This window comes from Halyomorpha halys, unplaced genomic scaffold, assembly GCF_000696795.3.
Source record: "Halyomorpha halys isolate HHAL.00 unplaced genomic scaffold, Hhal_1.1 Scaffold374.1, whole genome shotgun sequence".
Classification (NCBI taxonomy): domain Eukaryota; kingdom Metazoa; phylum Arthropoda; class Insecta; order Hemiptera; family Pentatomidae; genus Halyomorpha; species Halyomorpha halys.
In genome coordinates this window covers 609342-631123 of record NW_027112597.1, presented here as the reverse complement: position 1 = coordinate 631123, position 21782 = coordinate 609342, and the positions used below count along the sequence as shown (strand labels likewise).

The window sequence follows — 21782 nt, the reverse complement described above, 5'->3', positions numbered from 1 at the left end:
GCCAGTTTATTGCTTCTTTCGATTATTTTCTTTCTAATTTTATTTATTTTTTAGGAGATAAAGTCCTCAAGAAAGCTAAGAGTATTGAAGAACGAAGAAACTCTAATAGGCAGAAAGCACAAGAAAATATGGATAAACTGAAGGATCAGTTACAACTTCATCAATTCTTACAGGTTTTTTTTATTATTTATTAACTTTTTTTTATTATTTGAAAAATTTGTTCTTTTTAATTAAATTTTGTCAAATGTGTATTATTAGGATTGTGAAGAACTTAGTGAATGGATTCAAGAAAAGAAATTTATATCTCAAGATGAATCTTATAGATCAGCCAAAACTGTCCATTCCAAATGGACTCGACATCAAGCTTTTGAAGCTGAAATAGCTTCAAACAAAGACAGACTTATCCGTGTTCAGCAGGTAATATAATTTTATCTTATATAATTATTGAAGTCATTTTTTGATACCAAAGGCTGATACCAAATTTTAATTTTCAGGCTGGAGAAGAACTTATGAAAGAAAAACCTGAGCTTGGTGAGATAATTGAACCAAAGATTCAGGATTTAACAACTCAGTTTGTTGACCTCGAAACAATGACACATGAAAAGGGCGAAAGACTTTTCGATGCTAACCGAGAAGTTCTTCTACACCAAACTTGTGATGATATTGATTCTTGGATGAATGATTTGGAAAAACAGATTGAGAATGAAGACCTTGGAACTGATCTTGCCTCAGTCAATATTCTGATGCAAAAACAACAGGTATCTATTATTTTATTTTTACCTTCCCCAAACTAATACTAATTATAACTGAATTGAATCATTAGAAAAGAAGTTATTTTAAGCTATCGATTACTGATAAACTTCTAAACCTTAGTAAAATAATTCTAATGGGTTTTGATCTAATAAGTATTGATCCTACTAGGCTTAAAGTCTGAAAAGCAATTAATTTTTTTTTTAATAATAATCTCAGTGTTTCAATATTAATTTTGTTAAAGTATTATTTCCTCTATTAGTGATAAAGTCAAGTTTTTTAAATTTGTCCTCCTATTTGTCCATTATATTCTTTTTGTGTGGAGAAAAAAATTCAAATTTTACTGATTCTCTCTATTGAGGTATAAATGTATGGTTTCTTTGAATATGTGTTTCTATATTCTTTAAATTCTTATCTTCTAAATTTTCTAGTTTTTTAGAATATATTTACTATTATATTTTTTAACCACTCTGTTCTTCAGTTGATTCTTAAGCTGAGATAATAAAGTTTAAGATTGAGATAAAAACAACAAAATTTATTATCATTGGTTTTCATCATCATACTACTAGTACTCTACAGATTAATATCCATGGCTTTTTATTTTTATATCATCAATATGTGATTTCTTTTCCATATCGAATCAAAAGATTGACGGTATTTTCGTATTTATCACTCCATGAGTCAGTGTTTATAATCAACATCATAAAGAGCATATGACATTTAGGTGGAGATTACTTCCCAAGAATTATCGATACCTTTACATCTTAACTGATTTTTTTACTGTAATTTGGGTTTAGTTTTTACTGTTTAAACCTTGTATCTGATAGTTCTGTGGTTTAATAAGGGGTGTAGGTAATTAGTTATAATTGTTATTTACTTATTATTAAACCACATTGTTATCAGATAAGACTTTTCATTCGGACTGTTAAAAATAATTTATGGCAAAAAATTCTGTTATGAGGTTATCATGTTAGGCTATGATACGTCTCCTATTTTCAGTCTATTAGATTGTCTTCATACCCATCTGGGAATTTCTTAACACCTTTGTTTTACAAGCTGTTCAAGTGTTTGTAGCTCTTGGGTAGTTTTATTGTTCATATAGTTTATGATGTCTCTTCTGATTAAAAGTTTTCTTTTATCCTTTATAAGTGATTCATATTGTAGTAGGTTTTTGTTTCATTAAATTCTTTTGTTTTTTTTATGTAAATCAGTTTCCATTGAACAGTATCCTACTTATTTTGTTAGATGATTATTATTATTTGTATAGGAATATTTTCTTAACATTTAATGATCTTTTAGATGATCGAGACTCAGATGGCAGTTAAGGCAAGACAGGTCACCGAACTTGAAACTCAAGCTAAACATCTGGAGAAAACTGTTCCAGAGAAAATTGATGAAATTAAAGAGAAAAAATCTGCTGTTGAAGCAAGGTTCCAGAAGTTGAAAGATCCTCTATTAATACGCCAAAGGCAGTTGGAAAAGAACAAAGAAGCTTTTCAGGTACTCAATTATTAAGTATAAAAACTATTTATTTAACAAAATTAAATTTAATACTTTGTAAATTAAAAAAAATAAAAATTAAGAATAGTTAAAAGCAAGATCAGGGGTGGAAAATAAAAGTTATTCCTCAATTGTAAAGTGAATGAGTTTCTGCCTTTTGTTCTAAACTGAAACTAAACATACATGTAAAGTTACTGGTCTAAATGATCAATGAATTTATTAAAAAACTAGTCAGTACTAAATTGAATAAGTGGGTAAATGTCTCTAGTTGTTGTTGAGGTGTATTAGATAGAAATATGTACTTCCATGTTTCCTCTGCCACCTGTGGACTAAGATGATTTACTGGTTATTTTTCATTTACAAATGAATTATATTTTTAAATACTATGAACTCAGTTCAAAGAGTTCTGTTTCATGAGAAACCTTCTATAATGTTAATATTTTACTAATTACCATTCTTCCTATCCTAAGTAATTATAGATAAAGTAAAGAATATCATAAATTAAATATCTGTCTTCATTTATAATTTTAGTTCCGGCGAGATGTGGAGGATGAAAAGTTGTGGATTGCAGAAAAAATGCCACTTGCAACTTCCACGGATTATGGTAATAGCTTGTTTAATGTCCATACTCTGAAGAAGAAAAATCAGGTATACTTAGTGTTTTAATTTTTTATTTATTACTGATGACAATTTATTTTCAATGCATTAGCCTCTTAGTGTTATGTATTTTTTTAGAATAATTAAAAAACTTTTTTTTAGTCTTTGAGAACAGAAATTGATGGCCATGAACCACGTCTTCACTCTGTCCTCCGAAATGGAGAAAAGTTGGTGGAAGAAGGTCATGAGGAAGGTCCAGAATTCAGGCGTCTAATTGAGGAACTCCTTGAAAAATGGGAGAGGCTTAAGGAAGCTGTCGAAGAAAGGAAAAATAGGCTCACTCAATCAGAACTTGTACAGCAGGTGATTATTTTGATTCTATTAATTTTCTTTTAACTTGTTTAAATTTGCGCTTTGAATGTCCATGTCGAATATTCATGATTATTTAAATCAATACTATTCATTTAAGTTAGTAAATTTGTATAGTTATTTTTATTAACTCTTAATTTATATAATTCGTTCATATTATATTATCAAATTTTATTTTGTTTCTTCATTATTAGTTAATTTTATTTTATAAAAGGACTTGATAGTTTTTATGGAACTGAATTCTTTTTTCAGTACTTGTTTGATGCAAGTGAAGCTGAGAGTTGGATGTCAGAACAAGAATTGTACATGATGGTTGAGGATAGAGGAAAGGACGAGATCTCGGCCGAAAATTTGATGAAGAAACACGAATCCTTAGAGTTAGCTGTTGATCATTATGCCGATACCATCAGGCAGCTAGGGGAAACTGCTAGAACTCTCACTGCTCAAGGAAATCCTCTTAGGTACTTCTATAATTAGTGAAACATGAGGAATATTGATTTCTCTTTGTCTCTTTCAAGATATTACAATCTACTAGTGATTTGCCTCTTTCTATAAGGATCCAGATTTTGTACACTCGTGAACCAGTTTATTACTTAGTAACTCAATCCTGAGCTATTATGTTCTACCATCTTGACGTTTTTTTATTTTTATCTTTTTTTTTCAAAATTATTTCCTTTCGTCGTTAAACCCTTCTATCATAATGTTTTATGGTGTAAAGTTCCTCTAATTATGTTTCTCAAGATTTCTCTTTCAGAAATGATTAAGACATTTCATTCATCATGATTTTGAATTATCTGTATCTATTTCAGAGCTTTGTGATTTTTAATTTATTGATTTATGTTATTGTCACTTAAAGGAAGCAAAGTCTTGTTTAATTAAAGGATCTGTGGCTTGTAATATTTAAACAATCCTGTATTTTGCTATTACTTATATTAAATACTAGTTTTTGATAAATTAATGATTCTTTATGTTTTATTAACAGCGACCAGATCTGTGTGAAGCAGTCCCAAGTTGACAAGTTGTATGCTGGGCTAAAGGACTTGGCAGGGGAAAGAAGAGCAAAACTAGATGAGGCGCTACGATTGTTCACTTTGAACAGGGAAGTGGATGATCTTGAGCAATGGATTGCAGAGAGAGAGGTAGTTGCAGGATCTCATGAGCTTGGTCAAGATTACGATCATGTAACGGTAAGCATTGTTTTTTTTCTTGGAGAACTTATTTCGTTAACTAATTCAAACTGAATGCAATTTATCTTTGTATATGGTAGCTACAAGTAAGATATATTTTTTTATTCAGTCAGTTATAGTTATTGTAAAAAAAAATGTCTATTGTTTAAATATGAGTCTTGACAAATTGGTTTTTTTCTTTCTCTTTATTTTTTTATTAAAAGTAATTAATATTCATTTTTATGATTATTTTAAATATTATACTTGATATATTAACATTTATATGTTTAGCTGCTGTGGGAAAGGTTCAAGGAGTTTGCTCGGGACACAGAGGCGACTGGAGGGGAAAGGGTTGCTGTTGTTAATAACATGGCTGATAATCTGATTGCTGCTGGCCACAGTGACTCAGCTACGATTGCTGAATGGAAAGATGGACTTATAGAAGCTTGGCAAGATTTACTTGAGCTTATCACTACTAGGACTCAGGTTTGTTTCAATTTATTTTTATTTTCATTAATTTTTAGCATCCATGTTATTTTAATTGATACTGTAATTGTTATATCTTTCAATACCACAGTTTGTGTTTTTGTTGGTTGAATGGCTTGGGAGAAGAATGTAATGAGACACAACTTTGAAGACAATTAGAATTTTGTATGCATTGTTTACATTCAACATTATGGAATATGCACTGTGTAAAACATGATATAAGAACTGTAGAAATTTCAAAACTGCTATGAGAAACAATTATCAATATGTGGCTTGTCATATTATTGCGCCAAGTCCTTCATTTATATAACTTTTAATAGCTGAAATTTATCAACCTCTCTTAAAGAGTTGACCTCCCTTCTACTTTAATTTCTGGTGACACTTATATTTTTTGTATAGTCTCAAGAGAGAAAAAAAATGTTAAAGATGATTATTAACTGTTCTAATCAAATTTTCCAATGGTGATGGTTATTGAAATATATTAATGATTTTTTATTTCATAAATGATATTTTAATATGTTTTCTTGTTTTGTTATTGTAGATGCTTGAGGCTTCCCGAGAATTGCATAAGTTCTTCCATGACTGCAAAGATGTCCTTGGTCGCATATCAGAAAAACAGCATGGAATGTCTGAAGAACTTGGTAGGGATGCTGGAAGTGTCTCTGTTCTTCAGCGTAAACATCAAGGTTTTATGCAAGACCTCCAAACTCTGCAATCTCAGGTAAAGTTTTTTATTTTTTATACTTTTTATATAAAGTTAGGTTTTTATATTAGAGTTAGGTGTTATCTCTTAGAAAATTTATACAAATTATCAGGAGATAGGAATTACCTGGATAAAAAATACTTTGATTCAAATGTAGCTAATACAGTATGTTGTATTGTATTTTGTTGTTCAAAAACTTAAGTAACATGTTAACTCAATGTTTAATAGTAATTATATACTTCGCCATTTTAAATTTATAATCCTATTGTTATTCTGTGATAATTCAGAATTTACTTAAAATGTGCATAAAAGAAGAAAAGAGCATGTAAAGATTAATGTTATTATTTGTTATTAATCTCATCTGACTATGAGAATGTATTTACACAGAACATCTTCTCAAGAACCAGTAAGACTTATCTTAATTTCTAACAAAATTGGTATGTACATACTATTTCATTCCAAGTTTACTGCTGAATCTCTCTCACTGTGTTAGTTAATTACAAAATTCCATCTTATGTTAGCTAATAGAAATAAAAACTATTTTTTTCTTTGGTGCAGAGAATTCTGGTATTGGGTGAAACATGGTACATTTGTTTCCCATTGGTAGGCAAAGTAATCAAACCTTCTAGACTATCAGCACCTTCTTATAACTCCAATCATAATTTTTAAACCGGAAATCGGTCCTCAATTTGCCTTCTACTGATAGTAGAGTTCATCAACACGTAAGAATGACCTGATTGAAACTTATACCCGTGTTTCTTATTGGTTGACCAATACTTCTTTATGAGTAAATAAGTCTACTCATCTTAATTCAACAGTAATTTTGGATTACATTCATAATATTGGTGAAACTAATTGCTTTCATATTTGACTTCAGTTTTATAGAAAATCTTTCATTAGAAATAATAATAATGAATAAAATTTATTTTTTTACATTTTGACAAAATCTGTTTTTAAAAATGGCTTGGTCCTTCCTTTGTTAGTGATTGCTCTGAAGTTCTGTTCTTCCTTGCGACATCAAATCATAGACCTAGCCAACTCCTAATACTTTAGGACCTATACCATTACTGGTGATACTATTAGGTCATTTCATACAAAATGTTTGATTTAATTGTTTCAGAAATTCAAATTGGGATTAGTGGACTTCTGTTCTCTAATACGGTCATGTTTACAGATTATAATTAATCATTATTAATCCTTACTTTTTTGATAATATTTTCTATAATTCCACTTTATTGCACATTGTGTTTAGTATGCCATCAAATACGACCTTGGAAACACGCGATTTTTTAACACAAGTAATTTTTTTTTTATTAGTTTAAACTTGGACACTTGACAGCCCAATCTGCAAGAAACACTATGGTGTTCAAGTAACAGTGTCTTGACAAATGGACCATTCACCAGTGTTCTTAAAAATTTGTGGTTGGTGACACAGATTTGGATAACTAAACCAGAGGAAATCCTCCACCAGCAATTGACTATGATGTACTTAGGTTTACTGTCGAATAAAACCTTTACCAAACAGTTAAAAGACTTGCAGCACAACTTTATTGACAAAAGTTTCTTGTCTAAGATACCTCATGAACTTTAATGAGTGGCAGCAGCTGAAGCATTATGAGACATGAATTTCTTCACTAATTACTAGGCAAATAAATGAGTCTTTTCTCAAAAGGATAATCATGTGTGATGTAGAGTGGATTGTATATGACAACACAGGTGTATGGGATACATGCCAAAACCCAAATTTGTATAAAATAAAAAAATATTGGTTATGATATTCATTTTATCAAAAACGTGTCTAAAAGTAACCTGCATTAGTTAATCAGAAGGGTCCTATACTTATACCCGACAATATCAGACCTCATGTTTCATGACAGATTTATCTTCAACAAATTTCCATGTGTTCAGCAATTTTGACAACTTCCTTAAAAGTAACATTATTTTAAACGACTCTCAGGTAATAATATACTTTCTGACTCCATTTCTTCACAAAACCCTGAATTTTCCATTTCTGAGATTGAAAAGTTGATAACGAGTTGGGGAAACTGTATAAAAATGAGGGTGAATAGTTTGAATTAAATGTTGAGATGATTTTTTACTAAATAAAAGGTTTAAAGATACTCAAATCACCTAATTGTCAGTTAAAAAAAATTTATGAACAAAATTAAATTTTTGTTTTTTTGGTTTGTAGCTCAGAAATTACAAGTTTTTTTCATGGTAATTGTACACCAATCGATTTGTCTCTTTCTGAAGAATAGGAAAAAAAATATTTCTGATTCCATTAAGCTCTATTGTATTTACAAACAATTATAAAAACCTAATGTGGCTTGATGTAAAGTAGGTCAACAATTTTTTTTTATATATAAAAAAGCATTTCATATTCGTTCTTAGTGTCGCCTCAAACTACTAAATGCCATTTTTTATCAATTTTTCAACTTCATTTATTCGGAGGATTATTTTTTTCTTCCAGTGACTATTGTTCATACAATCTGTTAAAACTCCTCTGCATTTTATCCAATCCTCATGTTAATAGAACTGTTGGAAAGCTGAATGTTTGGTTTTTCAACCTTTCTTTCTTGAGATGCTAAAAACGAATACCATCGTATATATTGGATCAATTTATATTACTAAATCATAATAATAAAATATACGTTATGTTTAATTTAATTAAATACAGTAATATAAATCAAACTATAAAATGCTTTCATTAAATCTATATAATCCTCAAATACAGCAATAGTGAAGCATTGCTGGGTCAGCTAGCATGAAATGACCCAATAGTTCCTTCACCCAGGGTTATTTTTGCCCATCTTAGTAAAAATAGGGTTACCTTACACACCACCTACCTTAGGTAGGATGTTGAAATGTATGTACAACTGACGATCTTAAATAGAGAATTTTTTGAGGTTGATTTCTTCTTATCTAAGTCAGGAACACTAACAGGCCTACTCTTAGAAATATACTAATTCCATCCACCCCTTTGCCTCAGTGTTAGAAAATTCATCCACTATATGTATTTTATTCTTTGAAACTTATTTCATTAAACGATTTGGCTCTATTAATTGGTGATGAGTTTTAATTTATTGTGAATTTAAGAAAAGCTAATATATTTTATTTATGCTTTTCAGGTGAACGCAATTTGTGATGAATCAAATAAATTGCAAGCTTCATATGCTGGTGACAAGGCCAGGGAGATAACCAATCGAGAAACGGAGGTGGTCTCAGCCTGGGCTGGTCTCCAAGGTTTGTGTGAAGCGAGAAAGGCAAAATTAGATGACACCGGCGATCTATTTAGGTTCTTTATAATGGTTAGGACTCTTATACTCTGGATGGATGATGTCATTAGGCAAATGAACACTACTGAAAAACCAAGGTAATTGAATTGAATTTTTATGATTTATTTGTATGACTCAACACATTAATAGTTAATTTTCTGATTAATTGCCAATTTTGAGAATCTAACTTTCAAAAAATTTGAGTTTTATATATACATATATATTAGAGTATTTATGAAATTTATTTCATTTAATATTAACGAAACTCTATTAATATGCTATAGGGATGTGAGTGGTGTAGAATTACTGATGAATAATCACCAAAGTCTAAAAGCAGAAATTGATACCAGAGAAGATAATTTTACTTCATGTATTTCCCTTGGCAAAGAATTACTTTCTAGAAACCATTATGCATCAAATGAGGTATTATATTAATATATTTTTTGTATTTTTTACACTTTGGAAAACTTATTTATACATTAATTTTTAAAATTTTAGATCAAGGAAAAGCTTCTTTCGCTTAATAATCAACGTAATGCTTTACTTCATCGATGGGAGGAAAGGTGGGAAAACCTTCAGCTAAGTAAGTGTTGGGTTTCTTTCATTTAAATAGAGATGGATTTTAGTATATAATTCAGATTAAAAAATATACTTTTTTTTTTTTTAGTTCTTGAGGTTTACCAATTTGCAAGAGATGCTGCAGTTGCGGAAACATGGCTATTGGCTCAGGAACCTTATCTTATGTCACATGAATTAGGGGTATGATTTTGATTTTTTTTTTGTGATTAAGTTTTTGTTTTTCTAATTTTGAAACTGTCGCAATTTCTGATGAGATATGTTATTGTGATTTTTATATATCAATATACTGGGTCTTTTAGAAAGAATAAACCAATTTCATTAAGCTAGATGTTTTTAGTAACTGGCAGTAGTAAAAAGTTGCAACCAACTCGCATGTATTAGCCTGAATTTTTTACCCTCCTTCAAGTGTTTAATATGGCCATGGACCAAAACAAGGTCATATGAGAATTCCTCCCTAACTCATTGGAGTATTTTATAATTCACTGAGTTGATCATACTCATGATCACACATCTGCTCATTAGGGTCATTTAGTGTCATAGGTGGTGGCAAAACATAAAAATTTAACTTGACCTATCGTCATTAAAAGAAGTTGCAAGGGTTGAGCTTTGAGGTTATATAAAGAAACCATGATCAACATCATTCTTGCAACCAATCAACTTCTGATGTAAAGTTTTATTAAAAAATCCTCACTCTTGCACTCTCTAATTAGTTGGAAAACAAAGTCACATGAGTGCGTTTGCAGCAAAGTGGAAGTAAATTTTTAACGATTCAAAATAATAGCCGTGTTGTTCTAGAATTCCTTTGAAGGATGGGGCTTTGACAGAGCTTTCTATTATTAACTATTTAAAACTTAAAATTGTTATTTTTTTAATGGCACAAGACTCCATCTGCTGAGTTGTTTGTATTCTGTGATATTATGTTTTGAAGTTGGTTCATTCTTTTTGGAAGACCCTGATTTTACTATTATTGTTATTCGAATATTTCAAAGTTTTTTAAAACAATGAATTACTAATTTTTGTCTATACTTTATTATGAAATATTACTAAATTTTTTACCTTAACAATATTTTTTCCAGCACACTATAGATGACGTTGAAAATCTAATTAAAAAACACGAATCCTTTGAGAAATCTGCAACAGCACAAGAAGAAAGGTTCTCAGCCTTAGAACGGTTAACAACGGTGAGTCTCAATTAATTTTTATTCTATATTCTATTTATAATTTAATTACTAACTCCTTTGAAGACCTCATTGAATGTCCTGTCCGTTCTATTAAATGTATTACTTAAACAAACTATTTTTTTTCTTTTACTCAGTGATCCTCTCTTAATTTATTGGGTGATTTTAATTGTTGGATCCATTCATATTTCGTTTTAGAAAAAAAAAAGTTATTGTCATATTAAGTTAGTAGAAGCTTTTTGTTAAAAATAGAAAAATAAAACCGTCCAATTGTGGGGGAGTCTCTATGTGTGATGAATCCCTTTTTATTTTTCAGTCTCAGATTTTGATTCTTACAATATAATTAATATTTGTTTCACACAATAACAACTTATTATTTATATTTTTAGTTTGAACTTAAAGAACTGAAGAAAAAAGAAGAAGAGGAAGAAAGGCGAAAAGCAGAAGAGGCTGCCGCTAGACAAGCAGCTCAGGCTGCTGCTGCTTCCAAGCAACAATCTGTAGATAGGTGTGTTTTTATTTTTTAATTTAATGATATAAACGTATGGTTATCTTTCTTATTTAGCAGGTGATAACTGTATTGTTAACCTAAGATAAGTTTTTGAAGTTTTCAACCAAGTTTACTATTTTTTTATATATTAATAATACTAGTTTTGAGCTAGTAATACCTATTAGTTCAAATAATAAGTGAGCAAGTTCGGAGCATTATTCTATTTATAATTACTTAGCTACTGTCCAAATTTGATTTAAATTATAACAGTCTATAAAAATTTTGTTTCAATATTAAATTTTGATCACTTCTACTTAATTATAAAAGAAAAAAATATTTTACCATATAAAATTTGCTTTTGTAGAAATTAGAAAACTTCTTACAATTTCAAGCAAAATCTTCACACTTTTTGATTTTAACTGATGATGGAATTTGAGATCGGAATGAGTTTTATATGACCATTATTTTCTATGATGAAAATCATAAATTGACCATTTTCTCCAAAAAAGTAATTAAAAAAAAAAGTTTCCCTTAGAAACATTTTACAACAGTTTTTTATCTTCCGAATAAAGTTGTGTCATTGTTTGGAAAATGAAGGAACTAATAGTGCGGTGTAGTTCTATCTGGGGACAAATTTTAATAGTAAATTATAACTGTTAAGATCTATTTATAAAAATTATGGTAAAAACTGTCTGAACTTTGTCAAACTAAGGTTACAATCAGTATGACACAGTTGAGATATTAGGTAACCTTTGAGACAATTCATTATTTTCCTTATCCATGGAGAAATATTATTATTATTAGTTTTTAAAAAGTTAAAATTAGTATGTCTTGTGTGAAAATTTAAGTTTGATTCATATCTTTTTAAAAAATTAAATCTGTCTTATTGTTATCGGGTCATTAAATATTTGTATTATTGTTAATAGAGGGGATGGTGTTGAAGGAGACACTGGTCAACAAAACGGTGCATCCACTTCTGAACCAGAGCCCAGAAAGGGTAAGCAGCTCCACTTAACTTTGAAAATTCAGTTTAATAAAGTTGTTTTATTTTATTTATTAACTATAGTGAGAGAGAAAGAAAACTATAAGTTTTTTATTTGTTTTTCCAATTGAATTTATTATTTTTAATGGTTTGGTTAATTTTTACTAAAATTTCCATCACACTTATATTTTCTTCATTGACAAATGTTCAAATTAAATTTTCTTTGTTGATACCTTTTTAACACATATTTTCTTTACTGGCAGTGATGAGGTCATTAGAAATAAATATAGCCTTTATCATCAATAATAGAAAAACCATTTTATTTTGCTTTTTTTTACTAAATTTGAAGACAGATATCCTTATTTGTAACTTTGGTAGATTTATCAGCAGGTATAACATTTACTACAATTATAATCAATAACTTAAATATAATTATTTATTTAATAATTATAGTTAATATTAATAATTATAATTAATTATATTATCAATGTATACCTGAAAAATAAAAAATTCTTTAAAATTAAATTAAATTAGTAATTTGGGCAAATGTTATCATGAACTTGTCATCACTTGAAGATTATCTTCCTGTCTGCAGAAATGTTTTCTTTCTCTCTAGAACATTATTATTAATTAAAATTAAGTTTTTATGTTATTTCTGTATGAATCTGAGTTTATTACTTTTTTTTCCTAATGTCTATCTCTATTTATGGTTTATACCTATTTCATTTTTATAACTTCTTTTTGTAAATGTTTATATACTAACTACTTGAAGCATGAAAACTAAACATAACTGTAAATTTATTTTTGAGTTCCTTTTGTGTCTGTTTATCCTTTTGTCTTTGTTGTATCTCCTGATATATATCCTTAGCACATTCAATGAATTATAGAATTGTGCTTTTAGAAGCTCATGATGAAATATGTTCATAGCTTAATTGTAAATATTTAAATATTGTAAAGAAAATGAACTACATATATTAAAATTATACAGTTTAGTTCATTACTCATCTGGGTCTGAATCAATAGATATGTATTCATATGTTTTGAATTTATAATTGAACATAATAATAATATTAATAGAAATATATCAACTTTGCATATAATTGTAGAGTATAGAGTGAGTTAGTTTCAAATCTTAAAATTTTAGTTGTTCAGGCAAAATTGTGTTAAATAATGTCTGAAGAGGGAATAACAGATAATTCATATTCCTCTGAAGAGGTTGGACTCATTTAACTGCTTCAGGTGACCTCCATTTAAAATAGTGAACTGATCATTTTCATAAATAATGGAAAAACAAAACAACTTCTGAATTTTACAATTCTTTGTATTGTTGATTTAATTAACTATCTCATTAATAGTACGTAGGCATCAAAGTTCTCTTTTTAGATGCTATTTTGAATTGACGTCACTGTCAATTGTTATAAAGTTTAATTTGTTTTTTAAACATTAGTTTCACTTATCCTTATTATTTATTGTCTATTATTAAAATCGATATATAGAAAAAAAAACTGTTTTAGTATAAGATTATTGTGGAAAGAAACTACAGTTAAAGCAAAAATTATTTTTGAATTATGTATGTGTATTTATTCATAATTTAATTTGAAAGATTTTAAACCTGATATACACACACATACATTCATGAATATTTAAGTTGCCCCCTCTTATTTGCAACAAAAATAAAAGTTTGTCTGTTGTATTTTCTAAGATCACTCCTAGTTCATTTTCTTTTGTTTTAATTATATTATAATTTTATTCTTCAATTAATTTTCTGTCAGTTTTCTTTATTACTTCTTATTCTCTGAAGGAAAGCTTTAGCTATGAACAGATTTCATTATATTAATCTCAATTTTATCTTGATATTCTTTTTTTATTTTCAATTTGTGATCCTCTTTAGAACTTTTGAGGTTCTATCATTTATATTATGTTCAAGATTATGCCCACTTAGGCTAAATGTGTTAGCTTTTGTGTTTGTACATTGATGTATTGTGTTTCAAGCCTCAGTTCGCAAGCCCCCTCCGACCCAGCTTTCCATCACACCGATTGATAAACCATCAGGTTAGTCATGGGTAAAACAAATCCATGAATAGGAAAGTTTTGATATATTTATTTTATTGTAACACACCACTGCACTAATTGGCCATAGCTTCATTTTATTTCATTTCACGAAATCAGTAAATAGAATGGAAAAGTTAATTTATCTTTGAAAATAATTTTTAAAAAGCTATAATTAGAATGAAACTTGTTTCTTTGTTTATTAGAATAAAATAAAATTGTAATATTTTAATCAGTATAAATGTTTTTCCTTGGGATTAAACAGAAATCTTCATTATTTTATTAATTGTCATATTTTCATTTGGTTTTCTGCCTCGGACTGTTTTCTTTTTCAAAAATATTAATTTTTGTTTGTGCTTTGGTGATCTTGTCATTGTTATTTTGATTATCTCTGTTTATGACCATGTTGCTCATTACTTGTTGTTTTGTGTTAATACACAAAAAAACGTAGTCAGGCACAGCAAAGCTGCAGTATGCATGGCAAACCACTTGTGGCTTAAGCTTAAATTGGAAAAATAAAAGTTATCATGAAGAGTAAATGCTAATTAATTATTAAATTAAACAAATAGTTAAAGTTTTGTTGCCTCCTATTACTCTTGGTATGGTGAAGGTTTCCTAATCCTGGGTGAAGGTAAGTGTGTGTGCATGTTATATTTTTTTTGTTCCTTTCCAAATTATTTGTATCAACGTTATGCCAACTACCTTTGAAGTAGGTATAATACAGTTCCTATTTTTAAGATATATTAAGAGTAATTGATTGGATGGAAGCATTGGGTTATGAAGTAGATAGATATTTGCATGGTGATTGTGCATGTTCAGTAGACGATGAACTTAAGGATGATGAACCGCCTAAAGGTGTGCCTGTCGCGCAGGCTACGTACCCGCCTTCACCTCCAAAGCCTCAGCGAGTCCAGCCAATTCAAGGTAATAGCTTGCACAGTTAAATTCACTGACTCTCGTAATTTCATTTTCATCATCATTTCATTGGCTTACCAAGATAAGATTAATGTTTTCGATGAATATATATAAATATTTATATTTCTTTTTTTTTAATCCTGGAATTGTCATATAATCTCATCGACTACAATAACCAAATAATACTACTTATCAATCAATGATCACAGCATGTTTACTCAACAATTAAAACAATTTACTTCATACACATGCTATACTATTACACATAGTAAGTTTGCTTTAGTTGACATATTGTACTAACAGCAACAAACAAATAGTACCGGAGAAATTATTTTAAAAAAATACTTTTAAAATTAATTATTAACCTATTTTCTTAACTGTAACCACAAACATATTTATTAAAAAATAAATTAAGAGCTAATTAATTATTTTTCAATAGTGCATTAAAGTATATGAAGCTTCACTCCAATAATCTTAACCTCTCACCCTAGCAGTCATAATTCTATGTATAAAAAAAAATCTAGATCCTGAATACACTGAATTTCTATAGTTTCCTCTTAATTCTTTGGAGTAAATTTTATCTTATGCCTGACTATTTGGGTAGTAATTATGATCAATCCACATATTCCAAAGACAACTATTTATTAATTCCCACAATTACATTCGTAATTGTATTTATATCAAAATTTTCATTCTTTCAAAGTCATTGTTTTCATTTTTTTAAAGTGATATGTTTTTAGTTTAAAAGATAATTTTCTTTATTTATAAAGTCTTAATTTGTTTTTTGATGTCTGTTTTGTGCATTATATATTTTTAAAAAACCAGGACTGCACTTCTTTTCTTATTATTATTGTATGAAATATAAAATATACATCAGCATTCGTATAAAGTCAATGATAGTTATGAAAGATCAAATGGAAATTCGTGTTTAAGTCTTGTCTATTTTATAATAAATAATGTCAATCTTTAGAGTATCAACAAACAATTTTTTAAAAAACTAGTTGAAAATTTATTTTATGAAACTAATAGAATCTGTCGTTAGTTCTTCCATGACATTAATTAGCTATGAATTGTAAAAATTATTTCCCTCATTCCAAAAAATTATTATTTAAATAAAACAATAAAACACATTTTATAATGTGATAGAATAAAAAAATAAACAAAAATAAAATTTAGTTTATTGGAATATCAAGAATGCTTATTAATAATAAATGACAAAAACATAACCAAACTTTTTTAGAAATCACTTGTTTGTATGTAAGTGAATGGTAAGGAAAAAGAGAAACTAAAGGTAGATCACACTATTTTCTGTACTTAATAAAATATAAATTCTTTTGAAAATGATGTCATTTTTCACTAAGAGATCTTGTCTTTTTTTTTTTAATGATAATAATAATGTACATACTAAATTAGATTTATAATTAATAACTGTTTTAGTATAGTCAATACTCTACTGTGTTTCTAAAATTGTTTGATTGCTTACAACAATTCTAAAGATCGTATCTGTTAATATTATTTTATTTTTAACATGTGATACCTTCTGTGAACCACTTGGTAAAATTAAACCAACTAAGAACATCAAATTAAAAAAAATTGATCTAGACTCTTTAAAACTGTCAAGTTAAATATAAAGCACTATAAAGATAAAATTATAATATTATTTCCAATAATTTTACCCTTCATAAAGTATCTGATGATGATAGTTTATCAGAGACATTTTCTTTATAACACGGAAGACAAGCCTACTTCACTTGATAGTTTTAGCTAAAATTTAAAAGGTGTGGGTTTGCATTTTCTAAGCTGTATCGATAGAAATTCATAAAAAAATTTCCATGCTAAGGTGGAGGTCATATATTTAACATTACAATTATTTTACATGTACAGAAATAATTTAAGGTATTTTGGTTTGTTTTTTAAGTTTATTTATTTTTAATCAGATGTTTTGTCATTTACATTTTAATAATAAGCTAAAATTCTTATCAGATGTTCATCGCTTTATTTTTTTTTTTAATATTTGGAATTTGTCCTATTAAAGTAATGAGAAAATTAAGTTGCTTAATTTAATGCCGTAATAGAAATAATAACGTTCAGTTCGTATATGACATCTATATGGGTATGCTGCATTGATGTTTTCTTTACTTGCAATTCATTATTATAATTCAATTTTTTTAAATTTTATTTTTCTTCATCCCTCACCATTTAACATTCATTTTGTGATTCAACAAAATCAGTGGCAATTAGAACTTTATAGATCTCTTTCTATGTTGCATATTTTGTTTTTTGTGCAGATGTGTTCTAATCTTATGGTCTGCTGGAAAATTTTGTAATAAACTTATAAATCTTTAGTATCCGTCAAATATTCAATATCTAGTTTTTAATGGAGTTATGCTTACCAGCCTATTATAGGCTATATAATGTATATGTTTATTATAAATTTAACAGCGAAATCAGTTCAGAAAGTCGTGTGAGTGAACATACTAAATATTTTTAATTAGTAAACATCAAAATATGAAGAAGAAACACTGGTATGCACTTATAAACTAAATATGTATGATTAAACAATTTTTTATCTCCTATTCTGACACTCCAAAATTTTATATATTACATCATGTTTTATTTCTTTTTAATGTTATGAATAAGGCATTGTTTATGATCTTCTCCCGTATTGACTATTTCTGGTCAATTGTTTTATAAAAATTGCAAGTTTAAAGCAATTAAAATGCAGTATATCCTGGTTATAAATGGTAGTTTTGTTTTCTATACAGTTTGCGGTGTATTAGAAATGAATGTTTATGCTCTTAATTTTATAAATAAATCTTCAAAATAGAGTCTGACTGTTTTCCTTTTAGGCTTTTTTTGTTTATTTTATTTTATTTTTTTAAAATCAATCTCAAGATGCAGTTAGAATTTACTGTGTAAATTGTTTAAGAAAACAATTTACTTGATAGCTATCAGGGAAATAATACTAAGGAGAACCATGTGAGTATTGTATGTGTGTGTTGTGTGTGATGCTTAGCTCTGAAAGACAAGGATGCTACGCTATCACCGGGTAGAAAGGTGAAGAGGTCTCGCTCCAAGAGCCCATTCAGATCTTTCAGATGGAAGAAATCTGGTGGCAGCAGTGGTGCAAAATCTTCTGCTGTCAGTGATGATGAAGACAATCTTGCTGCAGCTGCAAGTAGGTTTTTTTAGTATAATTTGAAGTACAAAGAAAAAAAAATCATTCACTTTATCAACAGAAGTATTTAAAGTAAAAACCTTGGTTAACCCATATTGGATAAAATTGGAAGAGGTTGAAATGGATAAAGAAATACATGTTTTATTAAATAATTGTGCATTTATACGTAACAATGATATGGTAATATTTTTACTTATTAATCTTTTCATCATAATTAATATGGGAAAACTTTATTAAATCCTCTCCAAGGTCATAGAGCAGAATATCCGGAAAAATGGTCTAACCAGAAATTTGTAATGAACTTTTAAATTTATTTATTGTATAAATAAACAAAACACTTGAATCTACGTTGTTTATGTGTCCCAGTTTAAAGTGATAATTTATTTTTTCCACTAAAGCAATGAAATTTATCCATGAACTAACAAGATTTTATTAATAAAATACTTAAAATATATATAATAATGATAATAATAAATAATGATAAAATGATGTGGGGATGGATAATAACGGAAGTTACAATACATTTAGTATTTAGAAATAGGGTAGGAATAAGTTTTTTTTGTAAATTTTCCTTATATCAAATCTTTATTCATCCATAGTGTCAGAAGATGAATAAATTTAAATTTCTTTCCAAAATATTTTTTCTTCATTTAAGAAAATAGTTCAATTTATTCTTTTTAAAGCTTTATCAACATATACAAAGAATTCATAAATTATCATTTAAATAATTGTATAATTAACTGGACAAATAGTAATTTAAGCATTAATCTGGCTACATGTGAGTGTTATATTTTCATTTCTGATAATTAAAATTATATTTTTAAGAGTTTCTGGTCGTAAATAAACATCCATTATTATTATTTTTTTGTTTCTTTGAATCTGGGTCAGCCGAAAACATGTTACATCAAGTATGTGATAATCAAGGTTTTACCATAGAACATATCTTTTTTTTTCAAAAATATTTATCATTTATGTGATAATTATTATTGTCATTATGAAGAAATCCTCTCAACATGAAGCGGTGCAGTCATTTCCTGTTTGTGAATTGCAGTGTTGATGTTTTGTATCTAGCTCTTTCCTTTCCTGCCTGCTTTTGTTTTTGTAATATTTGTGCATTGAGTTGTAATTTGATAGATAAATTCCATTAGGGTTCCTATTTGTACTGAACTGCTCACTTTGTACAGTTATAAATCACCTTTAATTTCTTCTTTGTTTAGTAGTACAATTTTTTTTTTCTTATAAAAGTAGATAAAAAGGTTATATGTGTGTGATACTTTTATTAAAAGATAGAAATATATTATCCATCCATACTAATGATAGACTGTAAGTTAATATGATTGAGATGGTCAAGACTGCAGTCAAAAAGGAAGAAAAAGTAGAAATAACTATTTATTTATGAATGTTGTAGGTTGAAACGTCACCAAAAAATAAAGAAATAGTTATTTATAATTTTTCTTTCTTCTGGACCATCTTCATATTCATTTTACATGTATGCAAATTAGTCACTTTAAAGATGTTGATTATTGAAGACATTTCATTTAATCAATGACAATATATTTATTTTATTAAAGCATGCTAAAAAAATAAGTTATAACTATATTTAGTATTTTTAACATTGAAATAAATCCACAGACCTCATTAAGAATCGACATGATTTTTTTTCTTTTGGAAGTAATTGTTTTGTCATTTGTTTTCAGTTTTTGATTAATTTGTAGAAACTGAATGTTTTGAACTCGCTCTTTCATTAAAAAAAAAAAAGTTTATCCTGTATTGTTAGTCTTATATTTTCCTTATTCTGTTTCTAGATAAAAAATATTAATTTTTAATATTTTATTTGCAATTCTTTCATTGCTTAATTCAACATGTTCAATATGTTGAGTTAAAATGCATTTGAGTTTTTCTTCATATAATTTAGTATCAATTTTACATTTTTTTGTGCCCTATTTTCTGTGGATGTTACAGCTCTAGAAACCAAAATTATATGCTCATGTTTTATGAGTTATATCAAAACAACCCCCCCCCCTGAGTATGATCCATTTATTTCTAGAATAAATTAAAGTGAATAGTAGCTAATCTTCATCTATTTTTTATAATTATTATCCTATTCAGAAACAGAAACAGTACCATGATTATTTTCTTACTATAAATTATATATATAATTAATGGTATATATATAATTTATAATCTTAATTTTTACAGTTAACTAGAAGTGATAAAAATTGAATGATTTAAAATATAGTCTTGAATTTGTAGTTTGTGATGATCAAGATTATCCAATAGAAGATTGGAGGGATAGCTCGATGGCTATTAAGTGACAGTTAATATTTTTGTTTTGAATCAATGGTAGCTCATCAGTTGTAAGGATCTAGTGAAGGACTGCTAAGAGAATTCCTTCCCCACCTCCTCTAATATTTATGTAACATGACATTTATGTGCTCAGATACTGCTCCTAGGATAGTAAGACAAGGAAAATTCTTATGGCATTTATTTGTTTTCAAAACCGTTTAATTTCCTTTCATCTCTTCCTTATATTATGCACTTCCTCATAATAAATTAATTCTAATTCTGCAGAAAATAATAAATTTATTCATTTTGTATTCTAACCACAGATTATTAATTTATTTTTTAATATTTAATATTAATAAGATATGTATGTCTTTATCATCAAGATTATTTGAATAAAGCAATAATTTATTCAAAGAATATCGTTACTCTTTGGTTCAAGTTGTTAAATGTGTCTAATTGATCTCATGGCTGAGATTATCGGGTAATATAATCAATTCGTTCCTGTACTAACGTCTATCATATTTGAATACTAATAAGGTTTTAAAAATTTTACAAAGTGTTAGTGTACTATTTATAGTTTTCAGTTTTTTTCTTATTGTATTCTCTCCCTGGTGAATATACCTTATTAGGTGAGCTTTGATTGTTTCTTCATTAACTGTGCTAATATTTACCCTTGAAACACATTGACTGCCTGCAATTCTAATACTCAAAGCTTTTATAACCTGAATTCATAGGCTAAAAATAAATCTGATTATTTGTTCTGTTGTGAGCTGTGTGAAGGGAGTTAATGGACAGATTGTAGTCAGCAGTTTATTTTGTTCAAGTTTGTCAGTCATACATCGCCTTTAAATGGCATGCCGTGCATACTCTTTCAGAGAATTAAGCATCAGTATGTATTTTTTATATTATTTGTTTTCTTTCTCACATTGATATCACAGATTGTTATGTATATTTATATGTGTATTATTTTTTCTTTCTTAAATACATGTTAACTATGTTATTGTTGATTGCTTTTAGTTGTAATTTTTTTTTTCGCTTTTTGAGAATTGTCTGTTTTAACTTAAAGTTCACTGCCTGGGTTGCAGTTCTTTATAATTTTATTATTAATGTTACTATGGCAGTTATAAAGGCTATATGTGAGTATTTGTTTTATTAATTATATCTTATTTATTTAATAGATCATTTTGAACTAGAAATTTCATGGCATTAAGTTGAATTTAATAATTTTTAATTTTGTTTTTAAAGACTTAGATTTTTATGTTTTGTTCACTATAAAAAT

The 21782-nt window shown here is 27.9% G+C and overlaps 1 protein-coding gene across 4 annotated transcripts in view; it reads left to right on the top strand.

Moving 5' to 3' along the window:
* beta-Spec (spectrin beta chain) overlaps positions 1–21782 on the top strand; it is a gene marked incomplete in the record, with an annotated part of 132761 nt that overhangs the window by 101324 nt on the left and 9655 nt on the right. For 2 of the 4 annotated variants that reach the window (XM_024358772.2, XM_024358773.2), the window contains 19 exon segments: positions 55–173; positions 259–417; positions 495–758; positions 2050–2250; positions 2782–2898; positions 3010–3210; positions 3469–3677; positions 4199–4403; positions 4674–4868; positions 5410–5589; positions 8700–8944; positions 9131–9269; positions 9345–9429; positions 9514–9605; positions 10502–10606; positions 10993–11111; positions 12020–12090; positions 14944–15048; positions 18056–18217. In XM_024358772.2, the coding sequence (XP_024214540.1) occupies positions 55–173; positions 259–417; positions 495–758; positions 2050–2250; positions 2782–2898; positions 3010–3210; positions 3469–3677; positions 4199–4403; positions 4674–4868; positions 5410–5589; positions 8700–8944; positions 9131–9269; positions 9345–9429; positions 9514–9605; positions 10502–10606; positions 10993–11111; positions 12020–12090; positions 14944–15048; positions 18056–18217 (2973 nt within the window). 4 annotated transcript variants of the gene reach the window in all.